Below are 27,869 nucleotides of genomic sequence, written 5' to 3'. Positions count from 1 at the left end.
TCATCTGGGAAGCAGAACTCCCTCACGTCCTTTGTGTTTAATGTTCCGCTATGTATTTAAAGAGAGACGCAGGCTTAGGGGGCTGGATAACTGTACCTGCTGTAGCTGATGTTCTGAAGTATTCTTGCATTGTTTGCTGGTCTTCTAGGGAAAAGAATAATGTAGAGCAAGACCTGAAGGAGAAAGAAGATACCATCAAGCAGAGGACAAGTGAGGTCCAGGTAAATAAGACACAAAATTCCTGTTTGGACACCTGCTAACTGCCCCATGTGGTGCTTTAATGGCAGTGGGATTGCTGAGCCTTTTCAGATCACAGCACTTAGTGCTGTGTAAAGAATCTCGGTGGCTAAGAAAATGAAAGCAGTCTGAAGTGTGTTTTCTAGACAAATGTGGGTTGGTATAGGTGTCTGTATTTATATCTGTGTGCCAGTTTCTCAGATCTGGTAGCCTGCATGAAGTTGTAAATGGAAAATATTACAAAAGACCAGATTTTGGGGTTGTTTTTGGTTGTTGCTTGTTTTAGCAAGGCTCTCTAATGTATAATTAAAACTGAAGAAGACACTGTGGCAGTACAAATCAGTAAACTTAAGTGGCTGAATTAAAAGGGCTTCTATATGGGGCTGCTTCTTAAGAGTCACAGTAATTACCAGCTTGGCGGGAATATTGCCTCAAGTGAATCTGAAAAATAATCTGTTTGATTCTTTTTTTTTTTTTTTTTAAAGGATAACATTGACTTTCCAGAGTATTGGGAAATGTAATTTTTTCCAAGTGCTTTACAGGGATTAAGCATGATACAGTCAGCATCAGTGTTTAGGGTGCTACAGTCTAGCCAGGCTCTGAATAAAATGCTGCAAAGCAATATTCCAGTTGAATTTCAAGCTGCAAAAGCAGCTGGAGTTGCTGCTTTCAGAAAAAAAAACCTTCAGTGTGATGTCTGATCATTTACATTTATGTCTACGTTTATTTTAGGAATCTTTCCTTACTTTAAATAATCTTTGTTGGATTAAGAGCAAATGCAAGGTTTTTCCTGCCTGACATAAAGTAAAAGTGCAGAAGAGCCAACGTGTTACAACCGTCTCTGAATTTTGGGCTTGGCTGTTTAATATCCTTAAAGCCAGGGTGATAATTAATAGTCTGACCTTTCAGATGCTAATCAGATGCTGGCCTGTCAGTCCTGATGGCAGCCAGATTCAGCAGCTGCAGGAGTGCACACAGGAGTTGCCTATGCCTGTGATTCTGTCCCTGCTCTGCGCTTTGCCTTTTCACACTCTGCAAAACCCTTGTGGGGATTCCTGGCTTTGCACACAAGATAATGCTTTTGTTGATGTGTCCTCAACCTGTGTGTGTGTGGAGGCTGTGTGCTCTGGTGCCTTTGTCCAAAAGGTGCATAGAGCTAAAGAAATCCCTTCCCTTTGATGTTACAGCCTTGGTGTCATCCCATAGCTTTTTACCTCAGTTTAGTGTTTGATCAGCAGCATCACAGAAGCAATAAAGTCATTTTATCTCGAGCAGTCATGATGGAAGCAACCATCTCAGGTCTTTAACCTCTTAGCGATCACACAGGCTGCTTGTCCCTTCTTAAACAGAGAGTTACAGAACTCTGTCAGTCTGCAGAGAAGGAGCAGTCTATACTGGCTTGTCAGGAAAAAAAGCAACCATCAGGATCAAAGAGGAAATGGCTGCAGCATTTATTTAAGCTGGTGGCCCTTTTATCTCTGGTCTCTTTCTTGCTCCCAAATCTTAGAGGACCTGCATGTTTCAGGAAGCTTTCTAGAACTTCAGAGAACAGTGGTGATAGACTAAGGATCTTCACATCATAGAATCGTTAGAGACCTCAAGGATCATCCAGTTCCAACCATCCTGCCATGGGCAGGGACACCTTACACTACAGCAGGTTGCTCAGAGCCACATCCAGCCTGGCTGCAAAAACCTCCAGGGATGAGCCTTCCACCACCTCCCTGGGCAACCTGTGCCAGTGTCTCACCACCCTGATGTTGAAGAACTTCCTAATATCCAATCTCAATCTACCCAATTCTATTTTTTTCCCACTCCTCCCAGTCCTATCACCCTAAAAAGTCCCTCCCCAGCTTTCTTGTAGCCTCCTTCAGATACTGGAAGGCCACAAGAAGGTCTCCTTGGAGCCTTCTCTTCTCCAGACTGAACAGCCCCAACTCTCTGTCTGTCCTCATAGGAGAGGAGTTCCAGCCCTCTGCTCATCCTCATGGTCCTTCTCTGGACATCTTCCAGCATGTCCAGATGCCTCTTGTAATCATGTTTTTTGTTATTGTTTTTCTTCCTTCTGGTTTTATTCTAACAGTGACACTTCTAAAGGTGTTGTGTAAAACCAGTGCATTCTAACCTGACACCTTGGATCAAGCTCATTTTGTGCCAGGGTTTCCCATACCAGAATTAATTTTGTGGGCACAAGTTATAACCTCAAATACAGCCTTGGTCTGAGATGGAACAAACTGATTTATATGGCAGGAGGGAAAGAATGACAGCTTTTTTTTCCATAATTTATATAGTGTGTAAATAAATGCTAAAAAGCAAAGACAAAGGCTTGGAAGGAAAGCAGAGTGAACTGCTAGGTTTTAATATACTTACTACATGATCAACTGGTTAAGAAAAATCCCCCCCTAGTCTTTGCTGCTCTAGTTATGGGCAGACTACCAGAGGTAAGAAACTTCTAAAACACCATTTTTTTAGCTTTCTCTATGACTGGATTAGCATTTTCCTATAAATATCAGAGTAACAAACTCAGATATAAAATGCCCCTCTTGGCAGTGGAGAACTTTGTTTTACAGAGTTAATGTGTAAATACAGCATAAGATTTTGACCAAGTGGCATCTGACAGTGCCTTTACCTGGCTGTCTCCTTGCCCTCTCATCTCTAGCTCTTCTAGCCACAAGTGTTGGAGCTCCAGCAGCTAGAACACTGCCTCAGGCAGTGGGCTTTGGACACAGTCACAAGGCTCTCATCTTCCATCTCGTGCTTCAAATCCATGGGCATGGTTTGTCAGTCTGTCTGCTAAGACTCTGCAAATAAGTGGTGATTCTCTTGGCTTTCTAACAGTTAGGTTTGCCCTAGAATTTTACCCAGCTGAAGTCAAAAGGTCTGTTTTGCCTTGCAGTGGGACAATGAAACTTTGTCAAGAAATCTTTATAATAAATGCTTGTAACTCCTGAACAGAGCATAATACATGGTTATATCAGCTGGGGAGAAAAGGAGCTGCATGGCAGACGCTACTTCAAGGAGGGCAGGGGTGAGGAAGGAGGTGAGAAGTTAACAGTATTTTGGGATTGTGGCCTTCTAAATATTCCAGAATATTTCTGGTTTTCTCCCTCAGGCTTTTAATCCTCCTGTTGGCCTGAGGCTTTTTAAAACAGATTTGTTCCAAGTATCCCACTCAGCATTGAATTTTTTCTGTTCTATGGTTGTTGCAGTGCACCAAAGCCATTAGAAAGTGGCTCCTTCAGGCTTCACAGTTCTTAGCACCTGAGTTGTTTGGTGAAGTACAGACTAGCAAGCTATTAAATCCACTGGCTGGCTGTGCAAATCACAGAATCACAGAAACATTCAGCTTGGGAAAGACCCTCAGGATCACCAAGTCCAACCCAGAACCCTACTCTACAAGGGTCACCCCTGAACCATAGCCCCAAGCACCACATCCAAACCACCTTTAAACACATCCAAGGTTGGGGACTCCACCACCTCCCTGGGAAATACAGACCTCTAGACTTTCCTCATCCTATACTAAGTTAGCATGGAGGATTAATGATCATAAATCTAATGCCAGGATTACTATTATCATCAAAGTGTTAGCTTGTGCCACCTCAAATGCATTTATGAATCTCATTCAGTGCTTGAACATTAAGATGATGCTTCTCTGCTGAGGGTGTTCTTTGAAATCAAAGATTAGTTAGAGCCTGGTTTGCTTCCTGGCATCTTTGAGTATTCTCCTCACTTGGGTATTTACTTCACAGCATCACAAAATGTTAGGGCCTGGAAGGGACCTCAAGAGATTATCCAGTCCCCCCCTCCTGCCAGAGCAGGATCTCCTAGAGCAGGTCACACAGGAACTCATCCAGGCAGGTCTTGAATATCTCCAGAGAGGGAGACTCCACAACCCCCCTGGGCAGCCTGTTCCAGTGTTCTGTCACCCTCACAGGGAAATAATTCTTCCTATTTCCATGGAACTTCTATGCCTCAACTTCCACCATTGCCCCTTGTGCTGTCATTGGGCATCAACCAATCAGCCTTTAATCTTTGGGGTGGTTGTATGAATGTGTTTGGTATTTTTGTTTTGGTTGGGTTTTTTCTTTTCTTTTTCCTGGGAGTCATCAGGCCCAGTCAGGTCTCTACAGTGCTGCTGTGCCTAGGACAGACATTGGGGTGGGGGAGCAGTGAGATTTGAGGTGATCTGTATTTAGCTTGTGTGCATGTGAATTCTTGCTGCCTTTCGGAGGAAGGAGACTGAAATCTCTTTTAAGCTGTTACTTTTTTCCTTGCTGCTTTTGTGGAGGCCAGCTGATACTTGGCTTTTCAAATTGGTGTGAAAAAAAAAGAGTGGATCAAGAGCGCCCCAGTTATCGAAGTTAGTAGCTGCTGTAGGAGGTTTTTCTTTCATGGATTAGAAATAGCCAGTGATGCACCTGGTTTGCCTGCTGTACATCACTCATACACCCTTTCATGAGCTCCAGGTTTGATTTGAGGCAGTTTGTGTGGAGTTTTTGGTGGTGGTTTTTTTCCTTTGTTGTTGTTAATCTCTCCCTTTAGGTAGTCTTCCATTTATCCTGAGGTTTCCTATTTCCTTAGCATCTGTCTGCTGCACCATATGCCTTTCTATTTCTAGCTGGAGTTCTTCAGCCTGATCTTCTGAAGGTGCTAGCACAGATGGGTAAAATACATCCCTCACCAAAAAAACCCAAACCAAGCTAAGAAAGGACAACAGGGTCTTAGCTTAGAGCAGCACACAATGATCTAATCAGAAATTCATGGCAGTTTGTTTTCTTATCCTCCTTGATTTTCTCTCTATTAGTTTTTAACTGTTGTTCATGATTCTTCCTTCAACTGCTATGTTTTCTCAGGCTGCAATCTTCTTTTTTCATCTGATACTTTTCCTTTTGTATTAATCCTTTTTGATCTCCCTGTATTATCTTTTCCTCTTGACCTTGATTCTTTCTTCTTCCTGAAGTATTTCTTGACCTTTTTTTTCTCAGTGTTGTCCCTGCAGTTTGTTGAGGTTCCTGTGGCTCAGAAATGAATTAGTTTCCATGTGATGTTACTTGGAACACCTGGGACATGCTTACTGGTCTTTCATAAATTAAAAGATGCCATGCTGCTGTATATGCAATTTGCATTTCTTGTCAGTGCTGTTATGTGGAAAATTCAGGTTCTGGCTGATTTTTGCAAATATTCTAGAAGGGAGGGGATTTGGGTTAATAATGCATCAGTTTGGTTCTTTACTGTGTTGCTAAAACAAGTTCCTATTTTTGGCAATGTTTTTGAACGGGGAAGGAGCAGAATCAAGAATTTCTGTTATTAAGGAGCTCAGTAAAGCATGCTGCTAAAACACAGGAGAGAGGCAAGGTAGCAGCCTGAGTAAAGACAACTTTAAATTCAGAATGAAACACCAACCTTCTCCTGGGGCTTCTCAGTCTGGAGAGGAGATGACTGAGAGGGGACCTAATCAATGTCTATCAATATCTGAGGGCTGGGGGTCAGGAAGGAAGGGACAGGGACAGCCTCTGCTCACTTGTGCCCTATGATAGGACAAGGGGTAATGGATATAAACTCCAGCACAGGAGGTTCCACCTCAACACGAGGAAGAACTTCTTCAATGTGAGGGTCTCAGAGCACTGGAACAGGCTGCCCGGAGAGGTTGTGGAGTCTCCTTCTCTGGAGGCTTTCCAGCCCTGTCTGGATGTGTTCCTGTGTGACCTGTGCTGGATTCTCTGGTCCTGCTCTAGCAGGGGGGTTGGACTGAAGGATCTCCAGAGGTCCCTTCCAACCCCTAACATCCTGTGATCCTGAGTGGAATAGTTAATGTGTTGATGCACAACCTTCAATGAGGTTCCTATCACTGAAGGAAACCCCCCAAACAAGCTGATTAGTTTTGATTATTTTTGCATGGTAGACTCAGAGAACGCTGCCTTGTCTGGTGTATCATAAATGCTAGCTCTTGGAAGATGCTTTGAACCAGTACTGCAGCTTATGCTGCAGCTGAGTGGCTAGGAGAAGAGAGGGAACAAGCACCAAGCTCCTCTGTTTTGTTACAGGATCTACAGGACGAAGTAAAGCAGGAGAGCAGTAACCTGCAAAAGCTGCAAGCTCAGAAGCAGGAGGCACAGGAAATCCTTAATGACCTGGATGAGCAGAAGGCCAAGTTGGAAGAGCAGCTGAATGATATCAGGCAGAAATGTGCAGAGGAGGCCCGTTTGGTAAGGTCTGGGGGCTTAGGCCTCATTGTGAAGAATTCAGCCTTGCAGTGTCTGAGTTGTGGGGGCAGGAAAAAACATTTAATATGCTGTGTGTCAGGATTTTGTGCCCAACTGAGAATAGGAATTGTTCACTCACTTCAGTAACCTCCTATTTTAGTATCAGTGTGTCAACAATATGCTGAGACACTTGCACACAAGGGTGAGTGCAAACAAGTGATGCAGGATTGCCAAGTGTAGTTAGCATTAATTACTGGGACTGATGTGTTTAATGCTTTAAAAAAAAATCATAATGATGTGGATTTTATCTAATATAAAACAATAGTATTTTTTTCAAGGTCTAAAATGATATTTTCAATGTTAGAAATATCCGTGTTGCTCAGGAAAACAGAGTGCTGTGATCTGATTGTAACCAACAGAGACTTAACCTTTTGTTCGGGTCTAATCCCTACAATAGCTATAAGGTTTTCTTTCTTTTTCTGGCCATAAATAATGGTATTTGGAAATGTTGGTGGGGTTTGGTTTGGTTTTTTGCCTGGCTTTTGAAATGTTGTTGATGCTTTAGATTGCTATGCTGAAGGCTGAAATAACAAGCCAGGAATCAAAGATTTCAGCATATGAAGATGAACTGACCAAAGCTCAAGAGGAGCTGAGTCGCCTGCAGCAAGAAACTGCAGAGCTGGAGCATTGCATAGAGTCTGGGAAAGCACAGCTGGGACCTCTTCAGCAACATCTGCAGGATTCACAACAGGAAATCAATTCAGTAAGGCAGTGTGGAAGACACACCCCACCCCTTCCCCCAAAAAGTTGTAGCTGCCAACCTTTAGTGTGGTTTTCTTTAAGGGGAAAGTGTTTTCTTTCTTCACTGTTTGCTGGTCTTTAGTTGCTTACATTTGTGTTCTGTGCCAGTAGTTGTTAGGATTCTTAGAGGGTGACTCAAGGTACTTCATGATTTTTCTCCAAGTTTTGTTACTAAAAAGGGATTAATTGATTAGACTTCATGAATAATCTGTCTTAATGTAATGCATGCAGAATGGATGAGGCATGTTTAAATCCTGGCCAGTGGTTACTTAAGCTTTCTGCCCCAGCTGTGCCTGGGGCATGTTCTCACTAATCTTCAACTGGTGTGAAGTTAGTGTAAAATGAGTAATGTAACATTTACTTAGTGCATTGTTTAAGGGGGAAAGTGAGGTGAATGCAAGACTAAATTGGATTGAGACTAGACACTGAGAAGCTTAAAACCCATTTTTAAGCACTGTGCTTTGAACTGTCAGCTCTTGCCTTAAAGGAACCTTTTAGGTCCTGTCTGTAAGCAGTGATTTATTACTTCAGTGATGTTGGTTGGCACACCCTTTCCTCATCATTCTTCTCCTTCTCTAACTTGCCTTCTGTCTGGCATATTAGCCAGAATGACCTTGTTACCAAGTTAAAAACAAAATGAAAAGTCTTCCTATTAATTTTGAACCCTGGAAATGGTTGATTTTTGGATTGGTCATTTCGCACAATTCATGTCTGTAACTTGCTAACAATTGCATTTTCTTGATTTCCCCCCCGCCCCCCGCTGGTGTTCATGCAAGAACACTTTCTTAGAATCATAGAATCATAGAATCAAGAAGGCTGGAAGAGACCTCAAAGATCGAGTCCAACCTGTCACCCTAAACCTCATGACTATCTAAACCATGGCACCAAGTGCCACGTCCAATCCCCTCTTGAACACCTCCAGGGATGGTGACTCTACCACCTCCCTGGGCAGCACATTCCAATGGCCAACCACTCTCTCTGTGAAGAACTTTCTCCTCACCTCCAGCCTAAACCTCCCCTGGCACAGCTTGAGACTGTGTCCTCTTGTTCTGGTGCTGGTTGCCTGGCAGAAGAGACCAACCCCCTCCTGGTTACAACCTCCCTTCAGGTAGTTGTAGACAGCAATGAGGTCTGCCCTGAGCCTCCTCTTCTCCAGGCTAAACACCCCCAGCTCCCTCAGCCTCTCCTCAAAGGGCTTGTGCTCAAGGCCTCTCCCCAGCCTCGTTGCCCTTCTCTGGACATGCTCCAGCAATTCAACATCTTTCCTAAACTGAGGGGCCCAGAACTGGACACAGGACTCAAGGAGCCTTAGAACACATTCATAAATTTTGAATTTGGCTTTTTTGGTTTAGAAACTGAGAAATAAACAAATGGGTTTTCCATTGTTTCCCTGCAGGTGAAGAGAAGGTTTGTGCTGGTTTAATATAGTAGTAAGAGGTCCCTGTAGTGTACAGATTGGAGGCTGATCATTGAGTGTGCTTGACTGTACTACAAACTTCTTTAATAGGTTTTATATCAGGACTCCTGATTTTATTGCTCTTGACTCACAAATAATGACAATAGGTGTTCATTTGTGCTTTAGGTACCAGCCTCTAATGGTTGGTCTGAGAACAGTGTATTTGAAAGACTCTCAGTGTTGTCTTTGCCACCTGGCTTATGACATGTGCAAGGAAATGAAAACTCTATTAAGGTGACTGACCTAGCAGAAGTCAGTGGAATTTAGACACTTAAACCTGTGCTGTATGTCCCTCCTTCTGCATAATCCACCAGATCAAGGAATTTCTTTATAGGTGGCAGGTTGTACAAATTTGCTGTAAGGCCCTTCCTTCATGAAGCAGGTTGCTGAAACAGTAGCATGTGAATGTAACCCTCTGCTTAGGAAGATAAACTCCAGGGTTTGTGGCCTTCAAAAGCGATGAAAGAGATGATAATGGTTTGTAATTTTCCTTCTTGGAAGTTGAAAGTTCTATGAGGCAGCCTTACATATGCCAACACGTAACTAACCACAACACCCTCCAGAGCACTTCCTCCACCAAAAGCCCCAAGCAAAACTGAAGGAAGAAAGCCCTGAAAGCTTTGCAGCTCATCTTGTCAGTTTGGGTAGAAACAAAGCAACAAATTTCCATACTGCCAATGATGCAGGCAGCTTCCCTGGTTCTCAGGGAAGGTTCTCAGGTCTGTCCTTCAACAGCCATGTTGCATCTCTTCTGAATGACATTGGGGCTCAAGTCTCAAGTTGCACTCCTCGACTGAAGGAATGTGGGTTTGTTGCATCTGCTTTTGAAATCAGACTTTCAGACAAATCTTCTGCCTTACATTTCAGAGGGGATGGTTATATGCTAGCTAGATGGTTATGTGCTAGACAGCAGCCCTGTGCAGAAGGACCTGTGAGTCTTGGTGGACAACAACTTCTGCATGGGACAGCAATGTGCCCTTGTGGCCAAGAAGGCCAATGGGGTCCTGGGGTGCATTCAGAGGAGTGTGTCCAGCAGATCCGGGGAGGTTCTCCTCCCCCTCTACTCTGCCCTGCTGAGACCTCACCTGGAATATTGCATCCAGTTCTGGGCTTCCCAGTTCAAGAGGGACAGGGATCTGCTGGAGAGAGTCCAAGGGAGGACTACAAGGATGCTGAAGGGCCTGAAGCACTGCCCTGTGAGGAGAGGCTGAGAGCCCTGGGGCTGTGCAGTCTGGGGAGGAGAAGGCTGAGAAGGGATTTAATAAATGCTTATAAATATCTGAGGGCTGGGGGTCAAGAGGGAGGGGACAGGCTCTGCTCAGTTGCACCCTGGGATAGGACAAGGGGCAATGGATGTAAACTCCAGCACAGGAGGTTCCACCTCCACATGAGGAGGAACTTCTTCACTGTGAGGGTCCCAGAGCACTGGAACAGGCTGCCCAGAGAGGTTGTGGAGTCTCCTTCTCTGGAGACTTTCAAGCCCTGTCTGGATGTGTTCCTGTGTGACCTGTGCTGGATTCTCTGCTCCTGCTCTGGCAGGGGGGGGTTGGACTCGATGACCTCCTGAGGTCCCTTCCAACCCTTTACATCCTGTGATCCGGTGTCCTGCCAAACTGATGCATTGTGTCAGTGTGAGCTGAAATTCCCCCCCACAGACAATGACCAGGCTAGCCCAGTCTGGAAGCAAATGAAAAGCTGTATTTACAAGCAGAGTCTAAAATCTACGATGAAATGCAATGAATATATACAAATATACAAAATTCACAACATTTACAAATATATATACAATCAACAGAAAAAGCACAACCAATCTCCCTTTGCTTCCCCCAAAAAGGGGACCCTCCCCAGAGGGGCCTCTCTCTCTCCCAGGAGCTTCCCCCCCAGACCCCCCTTGGACACAGAAGCAGAGTTTGTTAAGCAGAAAGTTGTTAACTTAGCTGCCAAGGTCAGTGTGTTATCTTCAGCCAGAAGAGAAGAAGAAACAGCAGCCAGACAGCTCAGCAACTGCCCCCACTGCCGAACGCAGAATGTGCAGAGTGCCTACTTTGTTTTGGGTAATAGTTCTTAAACATTTCTATCTATCCAATGGAAGTGTTTAGAACAATCGTTATTTTGCTTTCTTACACCCAATAGTGACTTATTTACATTCTTTCACTTTCTCTGTTCTGAACTTTGCAAGGAAAAATTAAAAAGACAGTTTCAAACCATCACATGCATACACAATTATTTCTGTTTTACAGGTGCAGACAAAACTTCTTGAGCTGAAAGAAGTGGAAAATAACCAATTTGGTTGGCACTCTAAGCCACACAATGCTCTGGTTAACGGAGCTGTGGATCAGCCCAGCCTGAGCAACAGCAGCAGCGAAACCACCAACCTCAACGAGAATGCTGAAGGGGAAAGCATAGCAGGAGATGACCAAATGAACTGTGTGTCTTCAGTGAGTAGTTCTGTCTGCTTGATGGTGAGGCAGTGCAGCTCTGCAGCTGGAATAAGTTAATGGCTCAAGACTGAGCATGTTTTTAAACAGCTGCACCAGGAGAAATGTCAGGGTGTCCTGGGGGGCACACTGTGTTTCTGGTGTTCCTGGCTGGGGGGAACTGTGTTCCTGGAAGGAGGGGACACTGTGTTTCTGGTGTTCCTGGGTGGGGACACGGGGCTGTGTTTCGGGCTGGGGGGACACAAGACTCTGTTTCTGCAGTCTGAAAGTTGATAAACTGAGGAGGAGGCAAATTTAGCTTGGCTGGAAAGTGGCAATAAAAATGTGCTGTGGAAACATACATGAAAAAAATACCTCAAGTTGAATAGTAGAACTAAGAGTAAAGGAGAACAGCTGTCTCCTTATTCCATTCTTGTTGCACCAACAGGAATAGTGCAGAAAATCTCAAGCTGTCTTCCTTTGAATGACCCTCTGTATGCCCAAGTAGACTCTTGCTACCTTGTGGTGGTGTCTTTCAGAAGCTTTCCCAGGGAGCACCAGTGTGTTCTGTTAAAGTGTGAACCTCTTGAAGTATACTTCAGTGTATTCTTTTAGCTATTTAATACTTAAAATCCTGTTCTCCTCACCTGTTTTACCCTTCTATAGGTACGGAATAGTCCTGAAACAACAACCTCTGTTGTGGAAGAAGAAAAAGAGACCCCAGCTGCAACTGGTACCAAAAAAGTGAGTGTATGCAGATCTAGGGGAAGAAAAAATAAATTAAAGCTACTGAAACCATTTCAGGCTTGTAGCATGTCCCTTGCTACAAGCAAGGGACCAGAGAGAACCACAGAGAAAGAAAACTGTCAGGTTTTTGTTGTTTTTATTTAGAGTGTGAGGTCTTGAAAACATTTCATCTGGTACAGCAAGCAAGTAGTTAATGAAAACTCTTCTTGTATCTCACCATTTACTCCGCTCTGGTGAGACCACACCTGGAGTACTGCATCCAGTTCTGGAGCCCCTGTTACAAGAGGGATATGGACATGCTGGAAGGTGTCCAGAGAAGGGCCACCAGGATGAGCAGAGGGCTGGAGCACCTCTGCTGTGAGGACAGACTGAGAGAGTTGGGGCTGTTCAGTCTGGAGAAAAGAAGGCTCTGAGGTGACCTTCTTGTGGCCTTCCAGTATCTGAAGGGGGTTACGAGAAAGCTGGGGAGGGACTTTTTAGGATATCAGGTAGTGACAGGACTGGGGGGAATGGAACAAAGCAGGAAGTGGGGAGATTCAGGCTGGACATAAGGAAGAAGTTCTTCCCCATGAGAGTGGTGAGAACCTGGAATGGGTTGCACAAGGAGGTGGTTGAGGCCCCATCCCTGGAGGTGTTTAAGGCCAGGCTGGATGAGGCTCTGGCCAGCCTGACCTAGTGTGAGGTGTGCCTGCCCATGGCAGGGGGGTTGGAACTGGATGATCCTTGAGATCCCTTCCAACCCTGACTGAGTCTCTGATTCTGTGATTGATGAGCCACGTAGAATTCTAGCTGTCTCTTTTTTTTTTTTTTTTTTCCCTAGCTTTAAGAAGCTACTAAGTGGCAACACAAGATGACAGAAGTGTTTTCCATCCTGTAGGTCTTTAACAATTAATACCTTTCTCTACTTCTTTTGCATTGCCCAGGAAGATCCATTTGATGCTGAATCTCATCCATTGCCCGATCTGGTTTCTGAAAGCAGTTTAGAGTTCTTTCAGTCTGACCCTTTTGTTGGCAGTAAGTAAACTTCTCTTTCTAAGTGCAGATTTGCAGAAACAGGTCTTGTGCAAACACATCTCAGACTAATCTTCCCCTTGGAGCTGTTCTTTATAGAATATAGGTTAAGATGTTTGAATGACAGGAGTGTAGAGCCAGTAGCATTACGAAAGTAGGAGTGACAGGAGTGAGCTTTCCAGGGCATTTCTTCCTCCTTCATCTGTGGACTCTCTGAATGGCTGTGAAAGTGGCACCCTTCCCTTCCTGCTATTCCTGAGTGCTTGCCTTGCCCCTCTGCCTCCTGAGCTGCCTTTTGGTCTTAAAGGTGTGGGCATACTTGTGATGCATGTGGTGTCCCTAATGTGATTTGCAGCACAGCTCCACCAACAGATCAGCTGAAGGTTCAGCCTGTGGTGTGGGGTGGCTGTGGGTGGTGGAGAATGAATGGCTGTGGCCTACTTAGGGTGAGTTTGGCACTCAGGAAAAGGTAATGTGGAACTGCACCATCTGCTCAGCCATGGAAGTGCTATGTTTTATTTTAAGCACTTGCCACTTAAAAATGCTGTTGCTCAGCTTTAATTTATGTATTTTTTGAGTTGGAAGAAGTGGTCTGTCTATATGGAGCCGCTTGGAGAAGGAGAAGTAATTTGGATGAGCTCCTGAAGCAGATGTTTTCAGCCACATTACAATGATTTTACATGCTTTCAGAATCAATGTGGGCTGATCAGTTTAGCTCATACCACATCAAAATTAAAATAAACAAAATTTGGTTTGGATGATTTGGCTTCTTGAAAGAATGTCGGTGCAGATTTAATAATTTTCATTAACAAATTAAATTTAAAACAGCTTGAATGTTTCCATCTAGATTTTGCTTGATTTTTTTTTTCTTTTTTTTCTCTGTTGGTGTTCCTACTTAGAGCACATGACAAGGGCTTTCTCTCAGAGGAAAAGGGTAATTACATGTTGGTAGCCACCCTTTTGGGCTTTGTGTGCTCACTGTGTTCAGAGGCAGACACCTACAGCTAAGAGCTGGTACCCCTGTCTCTCAGGTGTAAGTAAGGGAGCAGAACTGGAGCACGGCCCTGTGAGGAGAAGCTGGGAGCCATGGGGCTGTTTAGTCTGAAGAGAAGACTGAGAGGGGATCTGATCAATGTCTATCACTATCTGAGGGCTGGGGGTCAGGAAGGAAGGGACAGCCTCTGCTCACTTGTGCCCTGTGATAGGACAAGGGGCAATGGATGTAAACTCCAGCACAGGAGGTTCCACCTCAACATGAGGAGGAACTTCTTCACTGTAAGGGTCCCAGAGCACTGGAACAGGCTGCCCAGAGAGGTTGTGGAGTCTCCTTCTCTGGAGACTTTCAAGCCCTGTCTGGATGTGTTCCTGTGTGACCTGTGCTGGATTCTCTGCTCCTGCTCTGGCAGGGGGGTTGGACTGGAAGATCTCCAGAGGTCCTTTCCAACCCCTAACACCCTGTGAACTGATGCAGCTGGGCCCTTGCCTGCAGTACAGACAGTAACACTGAGGAGCTAAGATGCATGGTGCCTTGTATGAATTAATTAAAACTGGGGCTAAGCTTCTACCAGTGGCTCGCCTGGATTGCTGTGGTGGTGAATAGTGTACTGTGGGTGTTTATGGACAGCAGCCAAGAGAAACATCTCTGGGATGGCTGCTTCTGTGTTTCACCAGGGTAAAGTGCTGCTTTTAATGAATATTTGCTTCATGTAATGCTAGCTCTTGGAGTACCACTGCAAAGAGGGAAACTGCTCCTCTGAGAGTTTTGAATTCAAGCTGTAGAAGTGAGTTTGTGTCTAGAAGACTTCAATTCAATGCATGCTTCATGACAAGTATCTTTTCCTTTTTTTAACCAAAACCCTCAAACGCAACAGGTGATCCCTTCAAAGATGACCCTTTTGGGAAAATTGGTAAGTAACTTTGTAACTTCTTATGTGTTGTTCTAAATAATTCCCACTAAGGAAAATTATCACATTTCCATCACAAAAAAGGTGGCTAGGCTGTAGGATATGCCCATGGGATAGACAAATACATGGCAGTAGCAGCAGGCCAGTTGAGTTAAAGCTTTTCAGAGCAGCTGTTGGAAGCATCCTCAGTTGGGATTCAGGTATGTGAAGGTGGAGAACAGAAGGCCTCAGTCTCTTGCTGCCTGTTTTCCATGCCAAGTACTCTTTTGAAGGCTCTCAGTTTACCAACTTTCTTCAGAACCAAACACTGAAAAAGGTGGGAAGCCTCTCTTCAGGCTGGCTGCACAGGCAATACCATTGCATTATTTGCTTGGTCCTGAATGGAGTCACTGGTGACAAAAAAAGGCAAAATGGCCAGAAGGAAGGTTTATGGCAAAACAGTGGTGAGTGCCAACAGCCAAATAACAAAACATTAATTGGGGGGGGGGGGGAGAGTGAAGGAAAGAGAAGGGTAGGAGAGTTGAGAGAACCCTCGAAAGATTCTTCATTGTTAGGGTAAAAGGAAGGGCTTGGTTCAAGCACCTATATGCTCAGATTATTCTGGACCTGAACCACTGGCACAATCCCAAGTTTTCGTGATGTGCAGAAAATTTTGGCTTCTCTTAATATTTTGAATCACAAATACAAATTTATTCACAGACGAAGTTCACACTTCAAAGATCCTTGGTCTCAGATGTGTCACCTTGTTGCAGCCTGAAAAAAGCACTGTAATGTTTCGTTTTGAAGACATCAAGTTAAGTAAAGCCAGCAGAAGTGATAATGAGATGTTTGCTTTTTAGATCCCTTTGGTGGTGATCCCTTCAAAGGTTCAGATCCTTTTGCAGCTGACTGTTTTTTCAAACAATCTCCCACTGATCCTTTTGTGACTGCTGGCACTGATCCATTTAGCACTGCAGACAACAGTAATAATACCACAGTAAGTTGGGTAACAAACCTTTAACTTCTAGATATGATCTGGGCAAAATAAGCAGTTTGGGGCACTTGCACACCATGATTGGAAACACTGAACTGATATTTAGAAATCATACAGATAGAAGGTTGCTTCTTACCCTATGGCTCTGTCTTGTCTTTGTGTCCTATTTTCTAGAAACACTCAGATTCCAGCATCTGAAGGGGGCTACAAGAAAGCTGGGGAGGGACTTTTTAGCATATCAGGTAGTGACAGGACTGGGGGGAATGAACAAAGCTGGAAGTGGGGAGATTCAGACTTGGACATAAGGAAGAAGCTCTTCCCCATGAGAGTGGTGAGAGCCTGGAATGGGTTGTCCAGGGAGGCGGTTGAGGCCCCATCCCTGGAGGTGTTTAAGGCCAGGCTGGATGTGGCTGTGAGCAACCTGCTGTAGTGTGAGGTGTCCCTGCCCATGGCAGGGGGGTTGGAACTGCATGATCCTTGTGGTCCCTTCCAACCCTGACCCATTCTATGATTAAATAGAAAACATTTTATAAATGTTTCAGTGGGGAGCTTCATTGCTCCACATATTAAAAACCTTTGAGAACAATGAACTAAGCTCACTTGGTAGCTGGTGGAACTTAAACATTGAAAAACCCCCAAGATTAAGCTGACCAAGATATGTCAAGACATGATGTTTTTGCCTGAGAAGCTTACAGGGTTAATAAGTGTGTTCTGTATCTTGTCTGAAATCTGAGGTGGGTATGGGGTTCCCCTCTGAGAAGACAAGTTGTTCTGTAGCTGTCTGTTGTTCGGATGTTGTTGGGGTTTTTTCCATAAGAGTCATTGAAGCCCTCTCATCATGTGGGGATTACTTCTAACTGAATGTGCCTCTTTCAGGTGTACTTGGGGTGTAGCTTTTAGCTGCTTTCACTTTGTAGCCAAGCAGTTGTTTGATTAGTCTTGAGCCCATAACAAGTGTAGAGTTGGGCATGAAGTCTCTGATAGAAGACAGAACCTGGTGAAGATGAGGTAATATTTAGGGCTGACAGACAAAGCAAACCAGGAAGCTGAAATTCTTCATGGTGTTAAGTTTGTCTTCATCTCCTTTTGACACCTCCTTTCCTGCCTGGGGCTGCTTCTCTTCAGTTTGTATGCATACACAAAAATTAAGGATAGGCTTGTGCATTAGGAGCCAAGTGGCTGCAGAGACTGCCTGCTGGGAACCCAGCACAGCCAAGACAGTGAGAAACCATTGCACCTAACAGTGGTGGTGTCCCTCTGGGTGGGGTGTACGTTTGACAGATCACTGGGTCATACTATACAACACAGCCTACACCTCCAGCCTTCAATTACTTTTCTCCAATCTTCAATACTGTTCTTTCCCAAGTCTTGATGCTCTGCTAGAAGCAATTCTTGGCCACAGTACACTCTGATAATAAGAGTACAGAAGAGAAGGGGGGGAAAAAAGCTGGCGGGGGGAATGTTTAGCAGTGGATTCTGGAGATCAGGTGAAGTTATGCATTCATGTGGAATACTTTAAGGCACCTTTGTGGTGTTGGTATCTTGCAGTTACACCTTCATGAAGATGGTTGTGGTGGTAGAAATCTGAGCCCAAAAAGAGTGGTAGATATTCTTAAGCATTGCATTAGTGGTTACTCAGCATGTTAAAGGTTTTGTAGCTTCTTTGTGCCCTAGGAAAGTACTAAGGGTTTTAAGGTTTTGAGGAGTTTCTGTTAACAAGCTTGTTCACTGGTGCTGATAAAAGCTACTTCCACAATATTTAAAATTTCTAAACTGAAATAAATTGTGATTGTGCTCTCAGAATGAGGAATCTTGTAAGATGAAGCCTAAATTTCCCTCCCAAAGACTTATTTTTATTTTTAGACAGAGATCTCGAAGAAGAACGACCCTTTTGCTCCGGGTGGAACAGCTGTTGCTGCATCAAATGATTTAGGTAAAACAGATGATACACAGACTTCTTGGAGTTGGGGTTTGTTTGCTTTTGCTTACTCTTGTTTCTAGGCTTTTACCTGAATTTCACAGAAACATTCAGGTTGGAAAAGTCCCTCATGATCACCAAGTCCAACCCAGAACCCTACTCTACAAGGGTCACCCCTAAACCATAGCCCCAAGCACCACATCCAAACCACCCTGAAACACATCCAGGCTTGGGGACTCCACCACCTCCCTGGGCAGCACATTCCAATCCCTGACCACTCTTGCCCTGAAAAAATTCTCCCTACTGTCCAGTCTAAACCTACCCAGTCACAGCTTGAGGCCATTCCCTCTTGTTCTATCACTAATTACCTGTGAGAAGAGACCAGTGCCAGCCTCTCCACACTGCCCCTTCAGGTAGTTGTAGAGAGCCATGAGGTTTCCCCTCAGCCTCCTCTTTTCCAAACTAAGCAGCCCCAGCTCCTGTCTGGGCTGTGTGAAGGGTTTGTACTGCTCCCCATTAGGGTGTTTTAGTAACACACAAGCTAGCTTTGTACTTAGAAAAGGTAGAACAACTGCTTCTGCACCAGCTATACTGCTAAAGTTTGCTCCTTTTGTTTGCTGTGACCCTCTCTCATCTGAGGGTTAAAGAGGTTTTAGGGGAGACTCTGATCTCCTGTTTTCCCAAGATGCAATGACAAATGATAATCCAAAACATGAATCCTGGTGTGATTTCAGGTTGTAAACCTGTTCAGTTTAATGGTAGGAAAAGAAGTAATTTTCTAGAGATGCAGAAGTGAGCACTGATACTGACAGGACACTTGTGTGTGGGCACTGGTATGGATAGGGCACTTGTGCTTCACAGCACACTAGCAGCTCTGACATACTTTGAGGCACATAAGAACGAAAGGCTGCTGCTGAATTAGACTGAGCTGACAGGAGGTCAGGAAGTTCCACCTCAACATGAGGAAGAACTTCCCTACTGTAAGAGTCACAGAGCACTGAAACAGGCTGCCCAGAGAGGTTGTGGAGTCTCCTTCTCTGGGGACTTGTAAGCCCCACATCATTCCTGTGCAATCTGTGCTGGATTCTCTGGTCCTGCTCTGGCAGGGGGGGTGGACTCGAAGATCTCCAGAGGTCTCTTCCAACCCCTAACATCCTGTGAGCCTGTGAGGTTTCGATACTCGATTCCACAAGTGTCTGCAGTCTAGAGTGACCCCTTGTTTCTGTTTAACACCGAGGTCTGTGTATGTGCATGCACACAAAAATACCTGTGTGTGTACCCATACCTGGCAGAGCATCCCCTAGTGTGAATGATAGTCACAGTGGAATGGAACTTTTTTAATGTAGCAAACCAGAATGTCAGTGTTTCTTTGGAATGGCTCGCTGCTCAGGAGAGGCATTATTTCACAGAATCACAGAATGTTAGGGCCTGGAAGGGACCTCCTGAGATCATCCAGTCCAAGCTTCTGCCAGAGCAGGATCACCTAGAGCAGGTCACCCAGGAACACATCCAGGCAGGTCTTGAGTATCTCCAGAAAGGGAGACTCCACAACCCCCCTGGGCAGCCTGCTCCAGTGTTCTGTCACCTCACAGGGAAATAATTCTTTCTCATGTTTCCATGGAACTTCTATGCTTCAGCTTCCACCACTGCCCCTTGTGCTGTCATTGGGCATCACCCAGCAGAGCCTGGCTCCAGCCTCTTGGCACTCACCCTGCACATCTTTATCAATATGATTGAGGTCACCCCAAAGTCTCCTTTTCTCCAAGCTACAGCCCCAGCTCCCTCAGTCTTTCCTCATAAGGAAGATGTTCCACTCCCCTTATCATTTTTGTGGCTCTCTGCTGGACTCTTTCAAGCAGTTCCCTGAGGTCCTTCCTGAACTGAGTGTCCCAGAACCGGACACAATATTCCAGATGCAGCCTCACCAGGGCAGAGTAGAGGGGGAGGAGAACCTCTCTTAACCTACTCATAAAACATTTCACTTGAATTAGTCTGTCCTGCAGGGTGTGGAACAGTTGCTTTTTTGTTGTGGGATTTTTTCAGTCCCTTTCATATTTAACTTCTCATTCTGTTTGCCTGATTTCTGTGTTTTTAGCTACAGATACCTTTGCCTCTCTGTTTGGAAGTGAATCCTTTGGAAGTGACTTTGCTGACTTCAGGTCCCTGTCAAAGGTAACAGGAAGCTACTGCTACTTGTAGAAGTGCTTGAAACTCTGCAGTGACAAGACAGCAGCTTTGGGACAGTTTGGCCACTGCTAAGAACTGCTAATGGCCCACTTCATAGTAAATTGTCCTGCAATTCCAGTGTGAAGAATGCAGGGTCACCTTTGTGGCTTTCTAAGTATTGCTTCTCCATTTGAAGTGCTGTCATAATTCTTATTTTTAAAATTGGCCAAGTTTAAGAGTGAAACTGCTTTTGCAAGTTTTACTTGCACTCACTGTCCTAGTTCAAAGCAGGACAGATTGCTCTCTTGCTCAGAAGAATAAGGCTCACACAAATGGATTGGAGAGTCATGGAAAGGTTAAATGGAAAAGCAATTCAGAGACTACAAAAACTACAGAGCATAGTGGGGAGCATAGCAAAGCATAGAAAGTTCAAAGAAATCCCCAGTCTAATCTTAACACACAAGTTCCTTTACACCAGATCAAAAAAAACTAACACTCCCCTTGTCCCCACCTGGGGTTCACCAAAAAACCTCGGGGCTCTTTCTTCCCCCTCTCCATTGCTAGGCTGGTTTCAGGCTGGCCAGGCCTGAACTGCCCCCCAACCCCTCTTTTCACCCTGGCATTAGGCTTAAACAGGTCAAGATTGCACAGGAAAAGAAAAGTGTTACTGAGGCCAAGAAAGCCTGGGATAGTCCCCCACTGTTACCAGACAGGAGAGTCTCTCTCCCAGGAGCAGAGGGAAGAAAGAGCAAGACAGTAACTTTGCAGGCAGATGTATAAAGGTGGAGGATTTATGGGTAGCAATGCACTATTGCCTGTGTCGACCCACTGGGCTGGACACTGCAGGTCTCAACTCTGTGGCTTCTTTTTTGGAGGCATCTAGCCTAAACAGACACACCATCATGGAGCTGTCTTGATTTTCAGTCTTCTGCAGTTACGTGGATGATAGGTGTAAAAAACAAAAGTGGTTTTGTTTTGTCTTAGTCCAAAACTTCAGTTCTAACTAAGTGCTGCATTATTGTGCTGAAGGCAAGTCCAGCACTGTAAATGTGTGTGTTGCTCTTGTTCTTTGTTGAAGGCCAACAATGAGGATCCCTTCAGCAAATCCACATCAGGTTCTGTCAGCAACATGATCATAACTAAAAACGTGTTTGAGGAGCCACCAGCTAAAAACGAGGATGTTCCTCCTGCATTGCCCCCCAAAACAGGAACTCCCACAAGGCCCTGTCCACCACCCCCTGGTAAGACACTGAAGGGTTGTTAACAATCAGCTTGTTAAATGTTAGCAGTGGGGCAATAGTTGGGAGGGGATGGTGAAGGGTTTGAATTTAGAATGAATGAGCAAGATGGGAAATGAGTCTGTTCCTAATCCATCTGTGGTTTCCTCAGAGCTACACTTTGCGTGATGTTTGGGATCATTTTTGGAAGAGATGAAGGATTTAGAAACCAGGGAAAAGTAGCTATTAAAAGATCTGCAAAAACATAGCATGGCTGCAAATTAAGTGGTTACTAATGTGGTATATTGTGAACGTGGCATTAAATTATACTTAAAGTGAGCCTTCAGTGTTGTATTATTGCAAAACCTCTGGGTTTGAAGCAAAATGAATTCAATGACTGTCTCAGGTTTTCAGATCGGCTTTTTCCAGGTGGCCTTGCCAAAGGTCTGTAGAAGTAAGCCTTCCCCATGTAGGAGTAATAAACCCAGTTTCCCATGCTGGTTTTTCTGTTCTGTGATAGCTGAGTTCTCTGGTCTGTTCCATGACACAAGCCACTCTGTTTTCCAGAAAAGGTCATCATTATAACCCCACTTTCTTGTGGCTGTGACAGGCCCATGTTACAACAGATTCCTCACTCTCTCGTTTTTTTTTTCCATAGATTGGCATTACTAGAGTTCCTTTTGAAGTTTCTGTCCTGTTTCATTTTCTTTAAAGCCTCTACTGCATCATTTTTTTCCCCCTCTTACACTTTCCAGATGAATCTTAAGGTCCTTTGGAAAACTGTAGCATGAAACTTAAACACAGAATCACAGAATCATAGAATTGTTAGGGTTGGAAGGGACCTCAAGGATCATCCAGTTCCAACCCCTCTGCCATGGGCAGGGACACCTCACACTACAGCAGGTTGCTCACAGCCACCTCCAGCCTGGCTGCAAAAACCTCCAGGGATGTGGCTGGGCCACCTGTGCCAGTGTCTCACCACCCTCATGGGGAAGAATTTCTTCCTAACATCCAATCTGAATCTCCCCATTTCTAGTTTTGTTCCATTCCCCCCAGTCCTGTCACTCCCTGACACCTCAAAACGTCCCTCCCCAGCTTTCTTGTAGCCCCCTTCAGATACTGGAAGGCCACAATAAGGTCTGCTTGGAGCCTTCGCTTCTTTGTCATGCTAGGAAAATTGCTTAGCCCCAAATTCCTTTTTCCTATGGGTGTTTTTCCAGGAGAGAGTCAGAATGATACTTAGAATTCAGGGCTACCACCTTCCTTGCAGGACCTGGAACCAGATATAAGCATTTTTGAAGCAGAGACCTTTCTGGGCCAAATAGCAACAAAGTGGAACATTTGAGGTTTATAAGCTAAAGGAAAAGGCCTAGCCCCAAATTCCTTTTTCCTATGGGTGTGTTACCAGGAGGGAGTCATGCTGTGGGACAGTGCAGCAGCAAGCTCTGACATCCATTGCCTTTCCAGATACTGATAAGCCACCTTCATTTAATTATTTTTGGGGGGCAGATTTGGAGGTTGTACACTTCATATTTTTACACTTACTGATCCTTAACATGTAGAAATAAAATTACCTAGATGCCATTTGAAGTTCCTTCTTCCACATGCTTTGTTTTCCAGTAACAGAACATAATCATTGAGTGAGAGCTCTGGTGGCAAAGCTGTCTGGGAAGTGTCTAAGTAAATCCCATACTCTAAATCACTGCGGTCTGTGAAAGAAGACTTTTACTAACTTGCACCGGTGATACACAAAATAATAAACACTTGGGATTCATTCTGTAGGTTTAGTCTAAAGTGGCAACAGAAGCAAGTTTTGAAGTACAACCATTTGAAGTGTCAAACCTCTTGCAATGAAGCCTTTTCTGTGAGCAGTAACATATGGAGAGAATGGTTGGATGAAACTTTTTTTGAAAGTATTTGGGTTAATGTCCTTAAGTTGTTGAAAGCTGACTATGGTTAAGGTGAAAAAGGAAGAGGAGAAGTGGGGACTTATTCTGTTCTATCTGTGGTTACTTTGGCAAGGATTAACAAAATAGGCCCTTGGGTTCTTGTTCTCCTACTCTTTCATTCTCTTAGTTTAGAAAGTTCAGAAATTCCAGGTGTTAGCAGAGAGAGAGGATAGGGTGCTTTGAGGACTTACAAAGATGTTTCTGGTTTCTGTGTTAACTTGATCCAAACAAAAAAGCCTTGCTGGAATGATCACAGACAGCTAATAAGCAAAGGAAAGAAATATGGTGCTGATAGAATAGGGGTTCAAAACTCCTCCCCAAATAGCTGAGTAGTACATGAGTGGGTTCTTGAGTCATTAACATGCCCAAGTCACTCCTTTAGAAACTGGGGACCATAACCTCATTTTTTCAGTTGGCTTCCTCTGAAGTCACTGCAACTCCACTACTTGGGGTTGCATTCCGAGTAGCTTTTGAATTGGTGGTTTGGTGTTTTTTTGGTTTTGGGTGTTTTGTTTTGTTTTTGGCATGTTGTTACCTACTATCTTAAATCCATTTTAAATTTTCTAAGGGAAAAGACCTATCAATCAAATAGACTCTTCAGATTCCTTTAAACCGAGCGATCCATTTCAGCCTTTCCCCACCCCAGACATTCCCAAAGAACAAGAAGCAGATCTATTCTGTGATCCATTTGCTCCCACCAGCATCAGTAAAGAGGCTGACCCCAACAATTTTGCAAACTTCAGTACTGTGAGTAAACACTTTTTCCATTTGTTTCAGTATAATGACAGCTTTGAATCATTCACACTGAAGTCCTCAGTCTAATTTGATAGTAAACCATATCCCATGTACAAAGGGGAGAGCACCTGCAGTTAAAACAGGATTGACATTTCCTTTACAGCTGAGGCTGTCCTAGACCAAAAGATTGACAAGAAATGTTGTAGTCAATGTTGCTTTGCTTTTGTGAGGTTTCTTATGAAAACCTCCCAGATCTTAGAAAATGGGAGATTAGCCATGGGCTCTAGGCATTAGCCATTTTATCAGTGCATGCATCAGATATCAATGATCTCTAACAAGCATATTAATCACCCTATTAAAACTGAAAGGTCTGATTTTAGTTTAGCTGTCACCCAACTGTTTGGCCATCATTTCAGTGTACTAAAATCCTGATCAGAAGCCTCATAGTGGTGTGTCTTAATGAATACAGTGTGGTTAGTTTTGAACAGCTAGGAAATGCCAGACTGATGTACAATGAAGTAAAAAGTAGCAAGTGTCTCTTTATAACCAGAATCCATTCCATAGAAGGCGTGGTGTCCAAGCAGTAGGAGCAAATCTAAAGGTTTGTGCATGCCTATATATTTATTTTCATTTTTTTCCTGAGCTTTTGCCAGTAGGAGTGTTGAAAGGCATCATCTCACTTTCAAGCTCCATACCTGCTTCTCCTAGGTTAACAGAGACTGCTCTCACAAGCCCCCCCCACCTTTCTCCCCACACAGACAGGAGGGAAAGTAACACAAAAAACCCCTCTGGGCTGACAGAGTTGTAATGAAGAGTTTTGCTGGAAATGATCCAGTGCACAATGACTTGAGCCTAATTGCAGAGAAGTGCAGCAAAATGCAGAAGCAGCAGGAGAAGCCAGCCATAAAACAGTGCCCCCCACCCAAGCATGCAGACCAAGCCCCCATACATAGAAACTGGCAGCAGCAACCCGAAGAGGAAGCCTCTCACATTCCAACCTGAACTTCAAGCCCCAGGGTGCTTTGCTCCAGCCAGCACTTGGGAGTTTGAGGCTGGCATGACACAGCATGGGATTGAATAGTAGCAGCAGATTGAGCTCAAGCCAGGACACACGTTAAATGCAAACTGCATTTACAGTGTCTGCATCACACTGCTTATTTTTGTTTTCAGGTCTAATAAGCTATGTGCTTGATTGAAGCAAAGTGAGTGTTGACAGGCTTTCAAAACTGACTTGCACTGTAGCAGAAATTTCTGGAATGCTATTAGTTAAAGGGACTGAGAAGCCAGTTTGGAGGAGAGAATCTGAAATGGGGAGAAGAAAGCAAAAATATTAATTATCTTTATAAAGGAAAAAAAGTATTACTTTCCAGCTTCATTTACTGAAAATAGTAAGGGAACTGTGAAGAAAAAACAAGCTTTGCTCTGTTTCCCACAGAAGCAACTCAAAGCAAAAACTAGCTGGAGTCCATTGTAACTCTCAGACTTTACATGGGGTGTCCCAAGAAGCTGAGGGTTTCACCTGCCTCTTAACTTTTTTTTTTTTTGGCATGCTGAATAAAAACAACTTGTAGCATAATCTTTTTGCATTTTCTTTCATACCCTTACTGTCTCTGATTTATAATCATTGTTCCACAGAAAGGTAGCTCACATTCTATTCACATACTCAGAAAGGATCTGTTCTTTTTTATTTCCTCCTTGTATCACACTGACCTTTCTCTGTGTTCCTGCTGGGCTTCTAACTGTACAGTCACCTTATTGTGCTGCTCAGTGCTAGAAGTGTTTGTCATCTGCACAGTTAAAACCATTAAAATTCTACAGCTAATTTGTGCAGTCATTGTCACCTGGAAAAATCATCCCTGCTGAGAGCAGGCTAAATCAGGATGTCCCACAGTGTGGATGGGGGGGGGAGGGTGTTCTGCAGAATGTTCTCCTGATTTACTCAGAGTTTTTCTTGTACAAACTGGGTTTTATCCAGATTAGTTAGAATTTAAAAGATAGCATTTTCTGCTCAGTAACTTTTTAGAAACTGAATTTTGAGAGGTGGCATCTTTCAGAAGAATACATCTGTTGGGTGGCTTCAGTTGCAGTTCTTGATAGCTAAACCTTAAGCTAATCTGAAGTAATATTTGAAGACTAGAATAGATACAGTTGCAGCTGTGCCTTATGCCAAGGCCTTGGCCAGTGATAGTTATCATTGTGCTATTAATGTGGTTTATTTTGTCTTTTTAAAATGCAGTATTCCACTGAGGAAGACATGATTGAATGGGCTAAGAGGGAAAGCGAGAGAGAAGAGAAGGAAAGATTGGCAAGATTAAAACAGCAAGAGCAAGAAGACCTGGAACTGGCTATTGCACTGAGTAAATCTGAAATATCAGAAGCATGAAGTTTAGAGTAAGATTTTTGTCTGAAATCAACAGTTTTGTCCCTTTTTCTGACTACCTAACCCATTCAAATGTTAATCAGAAAAATACATGTATACAAGAAACTGTGGAATGACTGAGGTTTCTGGAAGTGGTGTGAATGTTTCTGCTAAATTTAATCCTTTTGGTTATTAAGCTGAGCATACGACTGCTCTCAAGTTTTCAGGAGAACAAAGTACTTTTCCCAGCTGTAAACAAATCAGTTTAAAACACAGTTAGTGAGATTGTAGTTTGACTGTAATCTGCCAGCCGTTGGTAATTGAGCATAAAGTGAACACAGCAATTACTCTGCCGTGGCTGGCTGTCTCCCATCAAGCAGTTAGTCATTTGATACCTTTACCTCTCTGAAGAGACTTTAGTAATGCCAGAGCTGTGGAGTGCTTTGTTTTATATATATGCAATATAAATTCTTTTGGTTTTTTCCTCCTCATGGAAGGTCCTGCATTTGGATTTGAAACAACAATCATCACGTTGTCTACATCAGAAAGAGTGAGTCTTTCTGAAACCTTTTAATGCTTTTCTTGCATGGGCATAGGTTTGAAGACAGACTTGGTGTTTTGTTTTGTAAAGCAAGTAAGCTGAAGATTCCTGTGCTTGCTGTTGGCCAGGATGACTGTCAAGGAGACCCCACTGCTATGTGAGCCGCTTTTGCCTGTGAAATATGCAGCTCAACTGGTGAGTTCCTAAGATCAGTTTGAAATAGGATTGAGAATAGAAAGGGGAAACAGGTAGTCTGCTTTTTCTTTTTTTTTAAACCACAGTTGTCTTCTGTATATGTAATTTATTGTATGCCAACTGAGAGTTGCACCTTAAACCAAATGATTTCTTTATGGTCACTGAGTTCAGAGTAGGATTGATAGAATGTTAATGAAAATTAAGTTATTGTTCATTTGTGAAAGAACTCTCTTCTGGAAAAGCAGTTTCATTAAAAAATTTTTAAAAAGAACAGTTTTGCCCTGCCTAAGAAAAATGGATGGCAACAGCATAAGCATCAAGAAAAAACAATGTTTGTTTTCCTTGCACTTTTAACCTGTGGTATTTCTGTTGAGGAAATGGAAGCATTTCAACACACAGCACTGAGGTGGAGAAGAGGAGGTCTCAGCCATGCTTCAGTATATTTAAGCTCTTCCCATTACCTCTCAGTGTTGCTGTTGTGTGAATTTTTTGAGGGTAGCTTTCAGGTTTTGTCAGGAAAAATGGATAACCTGACTGGGATGGTTTGTTGTGGGCTTTTTTTTTCTTTTGCACTGGGAAATGAGCATTCAAACACCTGCTCAAAACAAACAAAAAGGTAACTTAAAATTTTGCAAGTATTAAATAGTTACAACTTACCTATACCTCTTTGTAAGGAGTGTACACTAATCTTGGCAATCATATACTGAACTGGATTACCTGGTTTCTCACCTTGTGTTCAAAATGTATCCTCAGTGGACCAACACGCTACCCTGTGTATATATTATATATATGTGCCTGCTTTCCTTTCTGGGATCTCCACTTCTGAGTCACTGGATGTTACATTTCATGTTACTGACTCTGACTATAGTACTTTTACTCAGACTACCAACAAACCACTGCTGTGAGCTAAATGGCATTACTTTTATGAAGTTTTAACTATTTGTTGTTTGGGGCTTTTGTTTGTTTGTTTTTAAAACAACTTGTTCAGGGTGGGATTTAGCCTCTATTTATAGACATCCCTTTTGTTTAAAAATTCTAACAAT

At 43.6% G+C, this 27,869-nt stretch overlaps 1 protein-coding gene across 1 annotated transcript; it reads left to right on the top strand.

Moving 5' to 3' along the window:
- On the top strand, window positions 1–27,869 carry EPS15 (epidermal growth factor receptor pathway substrate 15). Its single transcript, XM_054384394.1, has 13 exons — window positions 1–221; window positions 6,279–6,440; window positions 7,003–7,200; window positions 10,935–11,132; window positions 11,778–11,855; window positions 12,782–12,872; window positions 14,741–14,776; window positions 15,613–15,749; window positions 17,610–17,679; window positions 19,760–19,836; window positions 20,909–21,071; window positions 23,565–23,743; window positions 25,968–27,869. The coding sequence occupies exons 1-13, from the start codon at window positions 51–53 to the stop codon at window positions 26,112–26,114; spliced, it is 1,707 nt and encodes a 568-aa protein (XP_054240369.1). The 5' UTR covers window positions 1–50; the 3' UTR covers window positions 26,115–27,869.

Source organism: Indicator indicator, chromosome 10 (genome assembly GCF_027791375.1).
Source record: "Indicator indicator isolate 239-I01 chromosome 10, UM_Iind_1.1, whole genome shotgun sequence".
Taxonomy (NCBI): Eukaryota; Metazoa; Chordata; class Aves; order Piciformes; family Indicatoridae; genus Indicator; species Indicator indicator.
The sequence above is the reverse complement of the archived record's forward strand: the minus strand, read 5'-3'. Positions and strand labels throughout refer to the sequence as shown.